This window comes from Dermacentor variabilis, unplaced genomic scaffold, assembly GCF_050947875.1.
Source record: "Dermacentor variabilis isolate Ectoservices unplaced genomic scaffold, ASM5094787v1 scaffold_18, whole genome shotgun sequence".
NCBI classification, from domain to species: Eukaryota; Metazoa; Arthropoda; class Arachnida; order Ixodida; family Ixodidae; genus Dermacentor; species Dermacentor variabilis.
Genome location: NW_027460346.1, coordinates 1,104,992 through 1,125,510, shown reverse-complemented (window position 1 = coordinate 1,125,510; position 20,519 = coordinate 1,104,992). Strand labels below are relative to the sequence as shown.

The following is a 20,519-nucleotide window of genomic DNA, read 5'->3' as shown; positions in this document are numbered from 1 at the left end:
ATAATGAATTAGGACTAATTATCTAATTAGGTGGAATGAAAAAGAATAATTTAAGTATCTCCAAGCGATGACAAACATTACCTTGGTTCTGTCCAGCTACGTGGCATCTACGTGGCTACACGTGTCAATATGCCACAAGACAAGCGCTCGAATTAAGGATGAGATATGCATACGCCGGTATCGGCGATATTGCTCTCGCCGCAATCGTTCAAAAAATCGGTTTCGGGGGTTCAAGTTCCCGAACTAGAACTTGGGCAATTAGCGACACCACACAATTAAGGCTACGAACTATGCTCGGCTGTTAACGTGCACACACGAACAGCAAACAGGCGTGTTTACTTTTCGTCTTTTACGAATATATGGAACCTATACTACGCGAAAAAAAAACGAAAGATGTGAGCGCTTAGCAGTGGAACACCGTGATCATTGCACAGTCACGCTGCACAAGAATTTCTGATGTTAACATGCCAAGATCAATTCATATATGCAGGACACGGAACTGCGGCCGGTGGGACATACACGTAGACACAAATCCACTTCCAATGAAAAAAAGATGAAAAAAATGTGCCTAGTTCATATGGCAATTATTCATGGTCATTGCAAATTTGGCGGACTATTTGTAGATACATAAACCAACTTAAATAACCGTATCATGTGTACCCGTTTGGGGTGTTGTAGACATCATCCACACGGCGGTCCTGGGTTCAAATATTATTGCGCCACGTTTTGTGAACTAACACGGTGTGGATGTACAAAACGTCATGCACTAGCCATGGTGCAGATCTGCTTTGCAAAAAAAAAAGGAGAAAAAAAAAGCATTTGTCACATAAATCTTTTTAAAGAGCCGCACTCACACTACGGGCCGCGTATATTTGTGCCGCATAGCAAGGGTCGTTATATTTAACTGTAGTGCCACATAAAAAAAATGTCGCATTCAGACGGCAGGCCCCTTTGTACTAGCGATTGTTAAAGTTTAGTACCGCATAAAAAAGCCCGGCAGAGCAAACGGGCGCATAATTGCTGGCCGCGTACCCAGGGCCCCGTTACACTATGAGCCGCATACATTTAGGCCGCATAGCAAGCGTACTTATTTTGAACTTTTCTCCTGGATAGACGGCGCTGTCTTAAGCCGGATTTGACCGAAATTATCCTGTTAGATGACATGAATGCCCAAACACAGGATTTAGACGGTTATACCGACAAGAACGGGAAGTTAATGCTAGATATCTGTCAGCAACGTAACAAAGTTAGCGTGAGCACGTGGTGTAAATATGATGGCCAGACCACATGGGAAGCCGTAAATAGGCAATCGACCATTGATTACTGTCTGATGACAGCGGGAATTTGTAAATTGAGAGAAATGCTCATTGGCGATGACGGGTATAGCTTGCATAGGGAGTGACCATAAACGGCATCATTTTGTAAATGGGATATGTAGTTGGGAAAGAGAGCAAGGAGCGAAGAATGGCCAGTTCAGAGTTGAACGCTGAAAAATTAACAAACATAGTCACAAGAGTAGAACAAACTTGGCAAATGACCAATCAAGGGGTGGGCATATAGTGAGCTTCTAAATGCAATGACGAGAGAAATAAGGAAAGAGAAGCAACGCGTTTGCTGCAAAGCGAAAAGGAAACCGAAAGGCTTGTGGAACAGTGAGATACGGGAAGCGATCGGCGAACGACAGATAGCATCGCGAGAGCATAGCCAAGCAAAAAAAAAAAAGAACAAAAAACGAACGGGCAGTTGCCGCAGGATGAAGCAGACAGATGAAAAATATAGCGCGAGAAAGACATCTATGGTTCAAATACTGCTTCAAGCAAACATTGAAGGTGAAAGTGAACTTTGGTTGTGAGAAATGCGTGAGAAAAACAAGGCTGCACCTAATATTTTGGAACCATATTAATTTATTAGGCAGGAAGTCAGAAACAGTACAACAACATATCCTAGACGAAGGTGGAAACAAACTGAAAGGAGACGTGGCATTAATTACATCCGAAAAGTAACCGTGGATTCATTTCAAAGCAATGACGAGGTTATTTTTGAAGAAAAATAAACAGCATGAACGAGAACCATATGGAAAAGGAGCTGGTGCTGAGAAATTTCAACCGGAAGAAAGCCGAAGAGAAAATTCCTACGCGCACAGCCCCATGGTTAGACGAGGTTTCCATTAAGCTGATTAATGAACTAGAACTAAAAAATAAAGAAGCTCTGTTGAAAGCACTAGAAAAATACTTACAGGAAGGGGAATACGAGAAAGTAGGCTACAAAATAGAAAGAACTTAATTTATAAAGGTAAGAGGAAAAAAGATACAACTCACTCATATAGACCGTTGACCATTACATCGGTGATATACAGGTTAGCAACGCAGGTGATTCAATTAAAACTGCAAGCATGGCCAGAACGTAATCGCATATTGGGAGAACTTCAGGATGGCTTTCAGAATCGGTAGGTGTCTGGTTGATGCCTTATTTGTTATTGCTCAGTGTATCGAAATATCCAGATAAGTAAGGGGACCGTTGTATGTGGCCTTTTTAGACATTAACTGAGCGCATGGCAATGTGGACCGCAACACTTTGTGGGATATTTTGAAATGGGAAGGCTAAGGCAACGACTGTATACAGCTTTTGAGAGAGATTTACCCCCAAAATACCGTTTGCGTTGAATGGGAAGGGATGAAGAGCAAGTAGAAAGTTGATATCACCAAGGGACTGCCTCCACTTATGTTTATGATGCACATGGCAAGGATGGAAAGGGCGCTAGAAGAAATCAATATCGTGTTTAATCTATCTTACAAACTGGCGGGCATGATAGTAGAGCAACAGCGTTCAGGTTTGTCTTATGCGGACGACACTGTGTTGCTTTCTAACAGGCGAATTAATATTCAGCGTCTGGCTAATACCTGTGGACACGAAGGTGAGAATTTCGGACTGAAATTTAGCGCCAATAAATAAGGTCTTATCGTTTTCAATGAAAACAGTGAACAGACAGTGTCAATAATGAGCCAGGAGATGCTTCGGGTAAAAGTATACAAATACTTTGGCGCATGGATAAACGAAGGCAGCAGATATATGGAAACACAGGAAAAAGAATAATAGCAAAGGGGAAGATAAATACGGCCACAATTAAAGACAAAGCGCCTTGGGGATGCAATAGGTACGAGATGCTCCGGTGTATGTGGAAAGGTGTAATAGTTCTGGGACCTACAATAGGGAATGCGGTTGTTTGCTTGAAATCAGAGGTACAATCAGGACTCGATGGTAACCAAAGGTCAGCGGGATGCCTCGCATTGGACGCTTAAGCGCAGACTACAAATGAAGCTGTACAGGGCGATATGGGCTAGACAAATTTTGAAGTGAGGGACTCATAGTAAAATTGATGTCGAGGAAAGACATTAATATGAAAGTAAATGGGTTGCGAGAATGTTTAAGTATTTGTACAGGATAAATATTGAATCACAGTAGCGGAAAAGAACTAGGAAGCTTACCAGCAAGTATGCCACCGGTATAGTAAGCAACATGGCAAAAAAAGAACGTCAAACACGAAGTCAGAGAGGCTGAGACAATCTCCTGAGTGGCGGCAACTTAAAAGTAATCGGCCATGAGTAACTACTAAAGAGGTAAAAACGAAATCAGGAAACAAACAATTTATGATAACTCAAAGGAAAGCTCATTACTTTTCGAAGCGAGATCAGGATGCCTTAGAACGCGTGCTTATAAAGCCAGATATAAGAAGGAAGAAGAAGCATGTGGTTGCTGCGGTAAAGCTAGGGATACGATGGAACATGTTTTATTAGAATGTTAAGATACCTACCCAGCTGCCGGTTTAGGCTCCCCGTCGCCTCCTTGAAGCCATTGGGTTCAGGGCTAGCAGGGGGAAAGTAAACATGTCCGCAACAGAGATTAGTAAAAGGCGATTGGAGGTTTGGTGGCAGAAAAGTATGGAGGACACAAACAGCGAAGGCGTACAAAAACAAGTTTCCCGATAGTGGTTCAAAAATGTTGATGCCGGGAATTTTTTTTGTGCTTTTAAAGAAAAAAAAAAGATAGGCAAGGCACTAGGTAACATAAGAACAAGAACTCGGTGGCGTAACTCCACCGCCCCCTTTCAAAGGGTACACTCATAGCATGCATCCATTTGACTCAGGCTGTGCACTTTTACCGATTGCATGCGTCGACAGGAGGCGTAAATGAAGCTTGCTGCTAGTCTCTGTACACGTTTGAGTTTGTTGATTTGATATTGCTGGTCAGGATCTTAAATTACGCTGGCGTATGGCAAAGCTGAGCATATGATCGTTTTGTGAGCTTTGAGCTTGGTGCAGCAGCTGATAGCCTGTTTTGGCCAAGCTTGCGTTAGGCAACTGCACATACGTTATCTAGATGAGCATTCCAATTTAGTTGGTCTGCAATCGTTACGACGAGATATTTAACGTGGTAGCCCACCTTAAAAAGTCTTTTTTTTCCCTTCACTGAATAGATTTTTTTACGTTTTGTGTATGCCCAAATATTCAGCTACATGTTGCAAAAAAATTTCAACTATCGTTAGTTTGGAAGTTACAGTGAGTTTTCCAACACGTACCTTGGTATTGCCCCCGAACCGAGAATCAGTACTGTTCCCTTAACATAAATATTATTCTAAATACTTTTTTTTTTCACGTTATGTTGTCACCGAGTAGGCACACCAACAGAAGGAGACTCTAGAGCAGCTCATGGGGGACCCAGCTATGAAGTTGGTGCATTTTGGGCCTCCGTCTTGTTTCTGACATCTTTCACACGGTTTGAAGATTTGTTTACGTTTTTCTCAAAACAAGATTTTGTTCCACCCCATGTTACGCAAACTTTGATACCTTTCATTAATGAACATTTTTTTATATGAAATGTTGCACTCATTCCTCGCATAGACGTGTGTGCATGTCTAGAACAAAAAAAAAATTGATGCAATATTTTTGCATCTACAGCTCAGTTTGGAGATAAATTTGGTGCAAATTGGCATTTTTCCCTCTTTGCTTATTTTTTCGAACATTCCTTTCTTAATATTTATCACATTGCATTTATCCTAGTTCATTGCACAGGTCCACCACTTAGCTACATAAATGCCAAAGCTTTACAAAGTCTATCAAATGATTAGTTGCTTAACACTGCGGGCGCGACTAGCACTTTTTCCACATTTTGATAAACATTACCTATCCAAAAATCAAATGAGCCATTTTTTTTTGCTATAAATAGTTGAATAAGCTAAATAAGACATGCTTTTCCGGGAAAAAAAAGTTGTTTAAATCTTGGCTTCCGATTAAAAATTTTTTGTTGTGTGTGTGGCCTATCAATTTAAATTCTTTTGAACTCGGAATTTTCTTGCCATTGATTCCTAGTCTAAAATCAAAAGGAAATTTCCTGTTTGAAAAGGTTATGCAAAGGGATATTCCTGTGTGTGCTTCTTGAAGGGACATTGGAGAGCAAGCAGATCAAAGAGCTTAAGTACTGTACAGGTCAGTCTTAATAATGAGCTAGTATCTTCGTAAGTCATTAAAAGGACACTAAAGCGAAACAATAAATCAGTTTATACTAATGAAGCATTGTTTGATAACCCTGCAGGCAGTCATTTAAAAAAATTGTTTGATTGTTAGATGAGAAAATGAAGGTCCAAGTATCAGTATTTGAATTTAGCGCCGATACCCCAGTGCCGGTACGTCAGCGTGACGTCAGGGATTCCGAAGTATGTTTTCGCATTTGGGCCGCGTTGGCTGTATAAAGGTTCCCGAAACTTGCCATGTTTAATATTTGGTTCCTTTAGAACACAATATAGTCAGTCTGTACCGCTATATAAATTAGTAGGCCCTAGAAGATGCCATCAAAATTCAAGACGTCACAGCCCCCATGCAGGTGCGGGAACTCAAGTAGGCATCGCCACCCGTATTTCGTTCTTGCGCTTTTTCTGGCGTACCAAACGTCTTATCATTGTAACAGTGGTGTTTTTGGTGTTGTAGAACGGTAATTTATTGATGCAGAAGAAATCATTCTTCACTTCAGTGTCCCTTTAAGGAAGGAAAACCACAAGGCAGATTTTAAACTTAGAAAATACAGCGTGGCATCTTTCTGGGAACATTTCCTGCGTGAAAGCGGCCTTATTTAGTGTGCGTAAATAGGTTGCATCAGTGAGGTCACATTGACATAATCGGCGCCGACATTGGCTCGTTAAATTTTAGAAGGGAACTTTGGCATTCGGCTTTGATGACGGCCATTGTTCTCTGGGAAGAGCTCTTTGAACGGATACTTCCCCAGCATGTGTAATCTGCTTCGGTGGTGTCCTTTAGTCTGCCTCTTGATTTACATACCTGTAAACCTGTGGACTTTAAGACTCGTAAGAATTCCGCAGACACAAACGGGACGGGCAGGGCTGGGTGAAAGCATGCATTTCTTTAATGTTTGCCCTACAAGTATACACGTTTTGGGATATACACGTGAACTTTAGTTACAATGATATACCGTTATATATGCGGCACACAAGCAGCCGCAAGCCTTTTTTTTTTTTTGAACAAAGAAGAGTAGCAAGCAACACATAGCTTTTAGATCACAATGATTTTTTCATCCAGTTCGAAGTAGCATCACTGCACCGCTTATGGCTGGGAGTGGCGTTTATGAACGCCAACCCCTTACCGTTCTAAAATGGACGATCGCTCGACGTTAAACTCCCGTAAGCGCGAGGAAATAATTGAGTAACCGCTGTGCCAACGGCACAGTGGCCAACGCTTCTCCTTCTCCGGAAAACTTGAAATCGGCTGAACTCGAGACCATTTTCCGAGTCAGAAGTAGTCGGACTAAAGCCACATCCGCCACTGGCGGAAGAAAGAAAAGGAAAAAGAAAAAATTGCGCATTATAGTGCCACTCTTGAAGACCGCCGGCCTGAGTGACCGTTTTTAAATCTCTGCAAGCTCTCGCGTTCACGCAGGGCTCACTCTTTCCCTCTTTCTGCTCCCGCTTTCCCTCACCCTCAGCGCAGGGTAGCAAGCCGGAAGTTGACATTCATGTCTTTACTCTCCTTGATTTCCATCTCTCGCTCTCTATCTTGCTGTTGCCACTTTGACCTACTTCAGGAAGCTGTCTTAATAAACTTTTACCCTATGGCATGTGACAACTTGTTCTGCCAGAAGAACGCAACGCAGGTAAACTCACAATTTATTTTTGTACGCATATTTTGCGATCCTGCGACGCCCCAACACAGGTAAAGTTTTTCGAGAAAAAAATTTATTTGTCGTAAAACTTGGTGCAAGATTCGTAAAATTATAAAACAATCCGGAATTTGTAAACTTAGCGAAAAATTAGGATTAGTTGGCATGTAGTATATGCTTTAAAGACACACTAAGTTAATCTGGCGTTTAAGGACACGCAGTGCATAAAAGTGCAACTGTATATATGCACCTCATTGGGGGGGGGGGGGGGGGGGTCGTAATATTCCTGGGCTTGTGGGGGCAAGCGTGCTGAGTTCCTCGTATACCTTTTCTAAATCCTTGAACGTCACGAGCGGTAAGTTTCTGTCGCAATCTCTAGCTATGGTTTTATAATTGTGCTGTGTGGTTGAAAATTTTTGCACAAAGCATGCTCATACCCCGTATATTAGCGTGCACTGTTCGTTTTCAAAGCGCCGTACATAAAGTGTCCCAGCTAACCTTGGCCAAGCAGTTCAACGAAAAACAAAAGCGATAAAAGAAAACAAGAAAGTGCAATATACAATTATAATATCTGCGGTGGTTGGCCGTCAGGTGTCTGACAATCGAACGCCATAGCTAGGTCTTAATATCGTTTCTTGCGCCGTGTTTTCTCAATTTTGTTTTTCGTTGAACAGCTCGATAGCTCTTTAAAACAACGTGTATGCAGTGCTGACGCTTTGCGAACGCTGCAAATGGAGTAATGGCGCCCGTACTCGATGCATATAAAGGCGAGGTCTCTGCCCCCGTATTGTAACGAAGGATCGCAGAATGTCTCGCCTGCAGACTAACCTTGTAAAGTAACGTGCACGAGCGCAGTTTATCCCTCGCGTTGTCCAAATTTCACCTCATTTATTTTTTTCGATGTGCGTTGAACGTTTCTGTTGAACGTTGAACACGTTTCTTTCGCGCTCTATGTCCCCATGGAAGCGTGATGGACTATCAATAGTCGTGTTTGCATATGTGCTATACAGTAGAGTGTCGCATTACTTTGCCCGCGCATCGCGTTATACAAACGGAGATAATGCGCTATACCAGGTGTTGATCGAAGAAAGGCGTCACTCTTATTGGTGAGGTCATGGCGAGCAGCTGGCATCCCACGTAAAGGTAAACAGGATTAATGTGAGACGGGGGGAATCCAAAACATCAGTGTCTCGGTCGGCCGTGCGCCTTCTGATCTTCAGCTGGCTAGCAGCTGTTCGCCAGTGCATCGCCCACCATTGAAGCTGGCGCACCTAGCAGTTCGGCGCGTTTTGCAGGCGCCGACTGCCTGACAGCTTTCATTATGTAACGAAACGAAGGTGGCGGAGTACCGATCGTGCATACGGTAGCTGCTATGTGGAAAGCATCTGTTTCGGCAATCGGTTGAAACTGGATTGAAGTTACGTGATGAATTACATAACCTTATAGCAGTGCTTCTGAACATTTGAGCCACTTCGACATGGTTTTTTCCCCCAACGTTCAGGTCTCTCACAGCGCTGGCTTCCGCACTTCTTTGTATAGCAGCGTATGCTTTTGAGCCTATTACGTTTGGCAGAAACCGTGCGGCCTGATTCTCGACTTCCTCACGCGCGCGGATCCGAAAAGGCGGCGAACGGGAGCCGCCTCAAGGAGGTGGGGCGGCGACAGAGTTGCCGTCGGGGGCACGTGAGGCCACCACCGGGCAGGCGCCTCCTTCCAGGAGAAAATCGTCCGTTGGTGTGAACAGCATGGGGCCGCGGCGAAGCAAGAGGAAGAGACCGGCCGAGTCCGTGAGTCGCCGCTTCGCGTCCGCCGTAACGGTGCACTGTCGCGCGCTGTGCACCCGGAAACGTGGTGACATGGGGGAGGACCCGAGGATGCTGCTCACTTCTACAGTGCAGAGAAATCGCTAGAGTGCGTGACACGTAAAAAAAAAGAAAGATATTGCTTGCAAAGACACCCTTGCTTTTTACGCGACCACACTTGCTGTAAAGATGTCAACCATCACTGCTCGCTGGTCGTCAGTGGTTGCTTGATAGGAAATGCCTCTCTCCAGTTCAGCGTACTTGGCTAATATGAGCGAAAGACCGTGACAGAAATGTGCACTCAAAGGAAGGATGCCACACTGAAGTTTTGTTGTTGACGATAGAAACTTGCCGTAAGCACCAATCCAGTTCGTGCACTCAAGCTCCGCAGGCCTGTCAAGAGCGGGCCTGTAGGTGTGGTTACGGCACATTGAGGTCCCGTGTACGTATACTTGAAACACATCGCAATCTGACCTGAGCGACTAGCGCGGGCGTTGAAGTTTACTACAACATGCTGGCGTCCGTCAAGGTATTACACTGCGCTGCAGTCTGACCTTACAACACAGGACATCAGGCACTTTAGCAGTAAATATATACTTATATACGGCGTAGTTCCTTCTTGTATTTTTTAAAGCACGACCTACTGTATAAGGGGCGACCTGCGCGTGCGGCGCTGCGCCAGCGCCGCTGATTTGCTTTTGCTTGTGTGGCTTTTTTTAGTTTTCCAAACCGCCGCCGCGAACAGTGGCGCTAGTGCTCACCCCCACCTACCCCAACCCCGTGGCCGGCCGCATGTACGGGCAGCAAGCATTTTCAGCGAGAGCACGGAAGGACGTGCGCAAACGCACGCGCGCGAAACAATCGATTAGCTGAGTGCTTGGTGATCTGTTGGTGTCGCTAGATCTTGATTACAACAAAAAAATGGCTGGGGCTTAGCTATGGTTAAGCCTGGATATCTCGAAGCGAAAATGTTCGGTGATGCTTATGGTTTAGCTTATGGTTATGCTTTATGATTTAGCCTATGGATATGCTTACGGTTTAACTTATGGATATGCTTATGGTTTAAGTTAGGGATATGGCTTACGGTTTAGCTTATGCTTTATGATTTAGCCTATGGTTATATATGCTTATGGTTTCACTTATGGATATGCTTTGGTAAGCTTATGGTTATGCTATACGTGTGCCTTGTGTAGTGATGCAAATTGCTTATGAATGATATATACCATAAGTTATGCAGGATTATTAATCTTTATTCATCGTTGTTGGGCATATTGTCTTGCGATTTCTGTACAGCCATAAACACAGCTCTCTGTATCGGTAGTGTCACTATCTTCTCCTACCATGGTGAATGCGCACGCCTGTTCTCTGGCAAGCGGTTATATAGTCGGCCTCCGCGATAAACACGCGCTTGCGGCGAACGTCAAACGACGACGCATAGCGCGCGGCAGTGGCCACCTGCGCCGACTCCGAACACGCTTACGGAGCCAATTCCGACATACGCCGGCTCGCGCGAAGCGTGGTGTCGACTAACGTAGCGAAGCTTTTCGTTTCAAAAGCCCAACTCCAGAAAAGTGCTTAAAGTGTAGTGACTATCTGTGTGATGGCACAATAAAGCGCCCTTGGAATTTTTCAAGCTAGACTTTCGTTATCATTTGGTAAAGTGGCGTAAATAAATACGTCAATAACAGCACATTTTTACGATTGTGGCATGCACTGCAATTAAAACCACTCACGTTCTGCCGCGCTCTCAGCGGCACGTCACTTCAGTGAATGTGCCGAATGCAGCAAATGAACGTGTGGGCCCTGCAAAGCGGTACGTAGTGCGTTCATTGCGTCCGGCTCGGGACTAGCGAAACCTACGGGAGAATAAAGAGCGGGCGCGCTCAGACCTCGGCTAGCGCGGAAAGTGCGCACCAGACCTTATTGGCACCGCAGCACTAACCAACATTTTAGCAGACAATGAGGGGAAAAAAAGCTCTAAGGGATTACACTATTTCAATCCTAGCAGCCGCGCGGCCGCGCCTTCAAAGCAGTTTAATATTTCATTGCACTGCACAGCGAAGATACCAAATATCTGGGGCGTGTATCGCATGTATCGACGCGGATTTTTCTAGCCGCACCCTGTCAATAATGTGAAATGCCGAGTTTACTGCAGCTCCTCTGCGAATTTTTACCGTCATCGCCGTACTCCTAAAGGCAGGGCCGGAGCGTTTCGGGCGTTGCTGTGAGGGTGAGCACTGGCGGCCTCTACCGGCACGCTTGGTCCCTACTCAATGATCACGTGGTATTTCTTCGGCCGCGCGCTGCCGTAGGCGACCACGGGATGCGCAGGTCGCCCTTTATACAGTAGGTCGTGTTTTAAAGTCTTGATCTCCATGTTTCAAAATCTTTACTAATATGACAGAAACAAAATAGTAGAACGTGGTTTTTTATAAGGCGCGGGAAATTTTACTTGAAAAGGGCGGGAAGGACAGAGGAGTGTCACTTCCCCCAACTGTTTAATGCGTGACAGATGGACACCGTTCTATTTCTATGTATATGTATACAACGCGCGTGCCACATCACATATGTTATTGACGCCACGACAGTTTCTCTCACAGACGTCTCTCAGATAAACGCAATTTCCGAAGGAAGTTTACATATACACGCCCTGTTGTTCGCTAATAAATAAATAAATAAATAAATAAATAAATAAATAAATAAATTCATGTGCACACGAGCTCCTTGGTTCTTTTTTCTGCCCAGTGCTCCCACGTTGGAAAAACAAAGCTTACACAAATGCAAAGAAATGTGAGGTGTGCGTCTCCTTTTTCTTTTCTTTTTAATTGTTCGATGCTTCCTTAGATAGCTGTTTATACACCGGCCTGCTTGCCGTACGCACGACTTTTCCACAGCAGAGAAGAATCTTTGCGGTGCCTTAGAGAGCCTGACCAGCTGGCATAACAGAAAGTTCTATTGAATAACCCCGCAGTGTGTACTATACTCATTAGAGCATGCCTGTTTAAGAGGCAACCTTACTTCCGGGCTAACTCCGACTTCCCTATTAAAGTACATTTGAAACACAGAACTGATCTCGTTTGAACTTTGTTGCACTAAAGCGAAATAGCCCCATTCTACCTATACGGCGGGGAGCAGAATTTTGACTTAAGTGCTCAATTTTTCTTTTTTAGAGATAGTGCCGGAAATTGTTCATTTAGGAAGCACAAAGTTTACAAATCCATAAATTTGCACCAAAAGCAAATATAGCAGTCCTGTAAACTGCAAATGCTAAAAAAAACTGAGAGACAAATGTATTACATGAGCTTACAGGTCACGTAAAATTGTCGCAGCGTTTAGAGGGTTTCTCAAAACCCCAACTTACATTTGATTCCGTCAGAGTGTTTATTGACGCGAAAGCACCAAATGGCCCATTCACTGATAAAGCCGGTGTCTGTCGTCTGGACTAGCGAAGGACGGCACCTAAATTCCCATTGGCTGCCACGCCACTTCACAAGCGCGCCTCGACGGAGCAGAGCGGGGGAAAGGGAACAGCTGCTGCCGCGAAAGCGCGCTAGGTGTCGCGTGAGGGGAGAGCGCATCGCCGCGACGCCACGTCATCCTCGCTTTCGCAAACCTGCGTCATCCGCGCGTTCTTTGTCCGCACAAGCCCTTGCCTGCGTTCTAACTGTGCCTTGGTCAAATCAAAGCGCCCCAATCGTTGGCCAAGCGTCTCAACGCGCTCTCCCGCCCGCGAGGAGTTATTAGAGACTTTTAGCGCGTCCGATATTCCGGCAAGCGCGGGCGGTTTGCCGGTTTAGCGGGGGCGTAAACGTGAGCGGCCAGATTGGTGGCGCCGGCTGGTGGCGCAAGGCTCAACCACACAAACATAAAGCTAATTACTATATTCTGCTTAGCTGCTTGTGTAAATTTTCGACAGTGCGTAATCGTGTTCACAATTACGCCGCTGCCAAAAATTTGCACTACTAGCGAAGCAGGATACAGTGGGTTACTGCAGTTCTAGCACTGCGTTTGTCTGGTTGAACTCTACGCTACCAGGCGGCTGCACTGCTCTGGCCGCTCACGTTTACGCCCCCGCAAATCCGGCAATACGCCCAAACCGTTCCCGTTTTCCGGAATAGCGGACAGGCTAAAAGTCTCTATTATCTCGAAGGACGGCTCAGCGGCGTTCAGTTGGACATCAATGCTTTCACATTCACTGTTCACAAGTGCTTACGTGTCCTCGAATTTTTTTTGCAGGGTACTCAAAAAGGGAGTTCGAACACGGTGCGGAGGTTTCACCATTCGTACTGTCATAATCGGACCCGTACGTGAACGCTGGCGATGCGTTTGGCTGATGGGCACTTCTTCATTGGATATAAAACGATAGAGGTGCGCCTGACTGACCGGCGGTTCTTCTTCGCTACAATTCGTATCCTTCATAGCTACAAGAGTAAGGGGGTCTGTGGCGGTGTTCCGATTCGCCCGCTTTGCTCGGTAGAGGCGCGCTCGGGACGTCGCGTCGCAGCCAATGTGAATTTAGGCGCTGTTTCGCTGCTACAGACGGCGCCGGCAAAGATGGCCGGCAAAGAGTGCGAGACAGTGGAGAAGAGTTCACGTGACTTTTTTTGTGTGACCTGGTTGTGAAGTCCTATGATTCGAAAGCACTTGATGGCAAAGATTACGAGCCAGTCGCGAACCGTTCTTGGGAAAAATAAATATTTTTAATTCTCGTACTTCGCGCGAGAATGGGGCCCAACTGGTATTCATGATCATGTCATGCTTTTCTAGTAGCTAGAGGATTTTCACCATTAGGCAAATTTGTTGAGACAGACCTCGTCAAACGCAAGAGACCCGATCTTGCAGGTGCCGAGCCAAAGCGATTTCTCCAAACCCACGTATAGAGAGGAGCTCCTGAAGTAAAGCTTTCTTTTAAAAGGCTTCTCACCAGGCCACATAGCAAATTTTTGTTTTACGCTGGAAGTTGCTACGAGCTCTCTAAGGAGTGTTATACCGTAATAATTTTTTTTCAAATTAAAAAAAAATATCTGAAGTGCCACGAGCGCATGCTTTCATGAGGTGAGCGACACCACCAACACAGACACTCTCTCCGCTTTCCCAAACTAGCCTCCGCAAGCGAAATTCCTTCCCTGCGTTCTCCCACACCGGAGCCGAAGGATCGCGTGACGAATACAGTTACGGGCTCCCGCTCCTCTTTTTTTCTCTCTCTCCTGCGCTTTTAGTGAGTGGCGCACTACCGGTGACGATCTCGCGCGCGAGCTGTTGCTTCTGTGTCGCTTAGCGCAGCGGGCGATTTTGCGCGCTCTGCACGAGAACGCCTGATTAGCTTTATCAGTCAGCGTCCCAAGCGCGAGCACCCCGATATGATTATGAGGTGCACGCCGTTGTGCGGGATGGCGGAATAATCTTGTCCACTTGGGGTTCTTTCATGTGCATCGAAATCTAAGTATACGAGTGATTTTTACCCGCCGTGGTTGCTCAGTGGCTATGGTGCTGGGCTGCTCAGCACGAGGTCGCGGGATCGAATCCCGGCCACGGCGGCCGCATTTCGATGGGGGCGAAATGCGAAAACACCCGTGTACTTAGATTTAGGTGCACGTTAAAGAACCCCAGGTGGTCGAAATTTCCGGAGTCCTCCACTACGGCGTGCCTCATGTTCAGAAAGTGGTTTTGGCACGTAAAACCCCATAATTTTTTAACGAGCGATTTTTTTCCATTTCGTCTGCCCATCGGAATGCGGCCACATGCAATGCACGAGCATGACATATTAAAGGTTGAGAAGAACAGTCGTGTTAGTGCTCCGTTAACGATGTGTACTTCAACCGTCTTGTGCTCGCTTGTGTGCTTAGATTTAGGTGTGTTCTAAGTTCAGTTGGTCAAAACTAATCCGCAGGGGCCCTCTCCCGCTATGGTCTCTTGTAGAATCAATAGGTTTGCCATCTTGGAAAAAAAAAAGAGAACGGTACGTCTCCTCGCTTTGTGGATGCAGATGATATACAAACAGGATGCCGACCTCGTTTGCACCTGCCCAGCGACGGTTGTGAACTCTAGGACTAGTGTTTCTGTAATAGATTCGTTGTTGTTTGCGTAACATTTGTGCCATTTCTTTATGCAAGTTCGCTATGCCAGAGAATGGGAGCAACCAGTGCTGCGTGTGGACGCGAATATCTTACACGTATCCGACAACAACAAAAACAACACATCTGTCGCAGGTTTCGGCTAGTTGGTAACAACGACCGTTTGCTAAATAAATAAACAAACAAACAAATAAATAAATAAATAAGTAAATAAAGTCTGGCTTGGATCTAGCAACTTACTATTCCTTCTGTATAGTGCTGAGACAGTATATATGCCCAGCAGAAGGACTAAACTTGCTCCTCGATCGGCACCGCCTAACTATACCGCGCTTCTTCATTGCAGCTTGCAGACGCGGCGTCTGCCGAACCGGCTGCCGTCGGTCCGCGGGTGGTGTTGGCCATGGCTGTGGCATGCTTGGCAATGGTGCTGGTGATCACCGCGCTGGTGGCCTACATTCGATCGACGCTTCATCCGTGGTACCAGGAGCGGGACGACGGCATGTGTCGAAACCCCCAGTGCCGTGGCTATGCGCAACTCTTTTTGGTGAACGTCAATTGGACGGTGAATCCGTGCAGCGACTTCGAGGCGTACGTCTGCTCCAAGTGGAAGCCATCGAGCGACCCTTATGCATACGGCTCGGCCCTGGCCACGTACGCTATCCAGGAGTGGTTTAACGTCTTCCACACAATGATCGTCGAAGGCCCCAAACATTTTGCGGCCGCAAGGAAGGCGCAGGCAATGTTCGAGGCTTGTCTTACCAACAGCAGCGCTAGCGGGTCTTCGGCGGCGTTGTTGAGGCAGTTCATGCTCGACAGAAAGATACCGTGGCCGGACGAGCCACTCCCTAACGCCAGTCCACTGGGCGTCCTTGTGGACCTTGCGTACAACTGGCGACTCGATGTCTGGTTTCAGCTGAAAGCACGGAGGACGCCTCAAAGAGCGCCGCATATTTTGATAATCGCATCGGGTAACTTTGCTCCGCTGTGGGGCGCCTATAAAGAAACGGCAATCAAAGCGGAGGGCGTCGTCTCCTACTGGAATCGGTTCCACGACGCTTTCGCGGTGCGCCAGCCCCGACGCAGTGAGGAAGAAATTGAGAGAATCGAGAATGTCGAGCAGAACGTGCTTGCCGAGCTTCTGCAAGTTTTTGATAAAGATGTAGCCGCACCTTGTGAGTTCTTGCTAAAAGACATAGCCAATATTACGACTAATCTGTCGTCACAGCGATGGATAGAAGAGCTAAACGCGAACGCACGGGTGCAAGGCGGTTACGGTCTGTCAGATCGCATCGTTGCAAGCGACGTGGCCCTCCTCGAGGCTGTGGGCAAGCTATTTTCCAAGTTTGACAGGCGTTCTCTGTTACTGCACATTTCCTGGTTGTTCATTCAAGCCTTTGCTCCGCTTGAAGACCGCAGCCTTCTGCCGATAAGCACGGACGGTACTTGGCATTCCATGGTGAGGCGCCGCAGGCTTTGCTCCACACGAGTTGAAATGTCGTACAAGCTGCTCATCAGATCACTCGTGGCTCTTACAATTTTTACGGCGCAGTCTAGAAAGGCAGTCAGTGGCTATATTGGCCTCGTGACGCAGCTGGCGCGGAACAAAGTGTCCGCCCTTCCGTGGTTCGCTGATGAATCGTTCACGCGCGCCGCATCGTTAAAGCTTCAGAGCAGCACAGTCGTCCTCTGGCCACCCAAAGACTTATTAACCGACGAAGGCCTGACCGCCATGTACGCCAATTTCTCGTCCAACGAGTCCTCCGTGGTCGAGCACTGGGTGAATAGCATGAAAGCCAAACGTGTCCTGCGAGAGCAACCAAGGTACGAAGAGGTCCAGGATTACCCGCTAAGCTTTATGCAACCGCTGTTTCGGTATGACTATATCATGAACAGAGTGCTCATATCGGCGGCAGCTCTGCGCATGCCTGCGTACTCGGGGCAAGGCACAAAAGCCATGCTTTATGGCGGGCTGGGTTTCTCGTACGCTTTACAGCTGGTGAAAGCTTTAGACCCAGGAGGTCTCAGAGTGGACGCTAACGGAAATGTCCACTCGTGGGCTCCGAAGGGGTGGAGTGAAGCGATCGCCAACAGGTCGACCTTGTGCCACGGGTCCTCTTCAGGCAAGAGTCTCTTTCCGGAAGTTCCGGCGCTAGAAGTGGCACACGCCGCTTACGAGATGGCGCCTGGTGATACGCCGCATCCCGGCCGCGTAACCATGGCTTTTAACGAGGACCAAGTGTTCTTCATCACTGTCTGCCTCAATCTCTGCAACCTGTCGCCAACCTTCGGCTCGATAAGGGGTGACTGCAACAAGGCCGTCGCGAACTTCGCGAACTTCGCCCGGGCCTTCAAATGTGCTCCCCGGGATCCGATGAACCCGGAGACAAGATGCTCTTTTTTCAACTAGCCATCGGCACTGTGTCACTATTTCGCACTTTTTCTTGCATTTGCGAACAGTCTTCGAGTGTTCGTGGCGCTAACTATTTCTATATTATTGATGCTTACTGATCGGATTTTGTCTATAGAACCGATGACATGGGATACAATAAATTTACGCACGTAATCAAATGATAAATCGCAAGGTATATAAGAAGCTTGAGTGCAAGAATGTATATAAGCATGCCTAAAGGCGTAATTTAAGCATACTTTGCATACTTTCTGTAGGTAACGACGGATTATGCATGCTGAATGTCGCATGGTTCAAGTGGGTCTGAGTTGTGCTCTCATGACAAATAACCCGCATATTTCGCGGGGTAAAAACGTGTCGTCTTCGTTAAAATCTACTCTGGGCCCGCATGAACTCCTCGCACGTTTATGTCCACTGCAATCATGTCAGTGTACGTTTTCCGCTTACTTGTGACTAAGACAGTCGCGTGAAATGGCGTTTAGCCACTATTGAGCAGATGGCCTACTTAGTCCTGTGAAAGAAATGAGCTGTACAGCCGTAATTCGTTTTGTATTTATCGTGAACATGTGCTCACGCATGTCTTCGTAGTTCGCAGGAGACGAGATAGGACGTTTAATGATGGAAGCTACCGTGTGTGCGTCATAACTTCAACCCCTGTCGCCACATGCGTTAACTTCTTGCGTAACCAGGTGTAGTTTAGCACAGGATCAACGCCATGAAAGTCAGTCGCAGCGTTGTTACGAACGGCCTGCGGGGGCTGGCGAACTATAGAAGCGACCGACGAAACCTGCCTGGCCCGCTGCGATGACTGACTTTGTAAAAACAACAATGCGCCGTGTCAACAGGCCATCGGCGCCGCGATGTCTATGGCGGCGACTTGCTTTGTAAGGTCAACAGTACGACAGTCCCCACCGAACGGCGCCGAGATGTCTACACGCATCGGCGAACCAAGTATTGTTAGTGGATTCGCCGTCACCGACACGGTTTGTTTAAAGCGGTGGAACTCCTGGAAGAAAGTGTTTTGCGGCGCCGTCTCACGGGTCTTAAGGCTCAACCAGACGTACGAGTTTCAATGCATCCGCACACGCCGCGGTGACTCGACGTCGCGTCGCGCCCGACGGAGGAAGAGGGCGCGCACCCAAACGATGCACGAGTTGCCGCGCGTAACCGCGCGTCTCGTCACGGCGGCGCAGTGTTGCTAGCTTGCCATGTTCAAGGCAGTCTAGCCTTCGCTTAACGGCCACGTTAAGCAATGTGTTACATATTGCAAGAAAACACAATAATTTTAGCTTAAAATTTGTTTTTATATTTCAAAAACATATTTTACGACTCCTTGTGGGTCATTCAGCTCAACTGCGACCTAATATGAGTATTGTGAGCCCGGCGAAACCTGCAGCAGCATCGGCATAGCATCACCAGGTACTGAAGCAGCACGAGCACATCGAAATTGGATTTCACCGCTCTTTCTGCGCACGCGCGAGGAGCAGTGGTTGCGAGAGAGAAATGTGGGGACTTTAGGTGCTCAAAATTTCTCGTCATTTAGGTACTACGGGGAAGAAAACCGTTTGCTCCGTTTGTCCCTAGCCGAGCTTGCTGCAGAGAATCGACAGGATGCGTGACCGGCAAGGCGAAAAAGCCGCGTCCGAGGCGAGTTTGTTGCTATTTTGTTGCGACGGTAGCATATTAAATTTTGTAGTCGCAAGGGGATACTTTTGGAAGTGAGGTGTCTTCTCGGATGACTTTAGTGGCAAAGCATTACGTCGTGCCGATGCATTGTTCATTAGCGTCGTTGATCAAGGTCAGCATACCACACACTGCAGGGGAATTGCGGGAACGGAAACAGTTTATGATAACTGCCGTGCCGATGCATTAGTTCTTAATGTAGCTGAGCATACAACACACTTGGAGATTCGTGGGAATAAAAATTTTGTACTCTGTATGTGTATGTGTGTACTTGCGTCGCCATGCAATCTGAGCCGTAGATCGTTGAATAATCCCGGCTGTTACGATGTCTAGCTCATATACGGGGCGCTCTGTGTGGACGAAACAAGGGCTCAGATCGCTACAACCGCATGCGAAATACTCTGAATGCCTGCCAGTACACTTGTTCGGCGTCTCCGTGCTTGTACTGCGGCAGGAGACGTGACGGCAAGTGGGCACGTATATCATAGTGGCCGCTTTCACTCTTGGTATACTTTGCCGCAATACAATGCGCATGCTTCATTGCTGGCTTCGAAGCTGGCTTTAGGCAAACGGTATTCAACGCTCGAGCCATGTTGTCCGTCACTGCGGATAGAAAACGCATACACGTTCAACCTATTTGAGCTGCATCATTTTTTCGATGTTTAACCCTCTGTACTAAATGAAGAGCATAACGTACGCCTGTGTGGGTGATTTAAAAGATTGATAAAAAGCCTGGTAACATGTGCAGTCAGTCAAAAAACACTATTTATGCAGGCGTCCACGCTCCTGTAAAAAAAATGCAATTCTGTGATGACCCTCTGGAGGTGGATCCGCACCTATATAAACACAGCCGGCTCATCAATCACAAAGTAGGAGCTGAAAAGAAATTTTTAATGCTCATTACACAGCGATTCATTTGTGGTCAGCCAGTGACAAACGCATTGCACGAAACAGTGAGACTTCGTTTAATCCGCAATGCTTATGTGGCGAACAGGAGAGCAATAACATTTCTAGCAGAAAATGCTTGCTCCTTGGCATCCGATCTCCTTATTCATTTGCTACTTTCTTCAAATTTTTCTTTTTATGTGATGCTCTTGCCTTCACACACTGTCGGACTTCTCCTTCATGCGTTTCCTTAATACTCCTTCTATCCGCTTCTTGCTCGACATACCGTGCATGCCTTCAGTCATGTCCAATTGATTGATGCAGTCTTGTCGTTTTGTCTCTCTCCTCCAGAACCTGCAACTTTCGACAACCACTCCCCAGCATTATTTTGCTTCTTTTTGTGATAGTGCCTGGCTATCTGTTGCTGATGCCACACATTCATTTTGCAATGGTTTATTCCACAAAATTCATGCAGAAGTGGAAACACAGATTACACTTCATTCT

At 46.7% G+C, this 20,519-nt stretch overlaps 1 protein-coding gene across 2 annotated transcripts; it reads left to right on the top strand.

Moving 5' to 3' along the window:
- Positions 1 to 7,439: 7,439 nt before the first annotated feature.
- LOC142568263 (neprilysin-like) lies at positions 7,440 to 19,658 on the top strand. Of its 2 annotated transcripts, XM_075678247.1 has the most exons (3): positions 7,440 to 8,951; positions 13,203 to 13,334; positions 15,384 to 19,658. In XM_075678247.1, exons 2-3 carry the CDS (start codon positions 13,287 to 13,289, stop codon positions 17,445 to 17,447), a joined length of 2,112 nt encoding a protein of 703 aa, XP_075534362.1. In that variant the 5' UTR covers positions 7,440 to 8,951; positions 13,203 to 13,286; the 3' UTR covers positions 17,448 to 19,658. The 2 variants fall into 2 exon arrangements, with proteins under 2 accessions (XP_075534362.1, XP_075534363.1); XM_075678248.1 differs by lacking the exon at positions 13,203 to 13,334.
- The last annotated feature ends 861 nt before the right edge of the window (positions 19,659 to 20,519 follow it).

What these genes read in the sequence shown, in the direction of transcription:
- LOC142568263 (XM_075678247.1), top strand. Translation starts at nt 13,287, where the DNA reads ATGCGTTTGGCTGATGGGCACTTCTTCATTGGATATAAAACGATAGAG. An exon ending in TTGGATATAAAACGATAGAG is followed by an intron (nt 13,335 to 15,383) that starts GTGCGCCTGACT and finishes TCTTCATTGCAG; the next exon opens with CTTGCAGACGCGGCGTCTGC.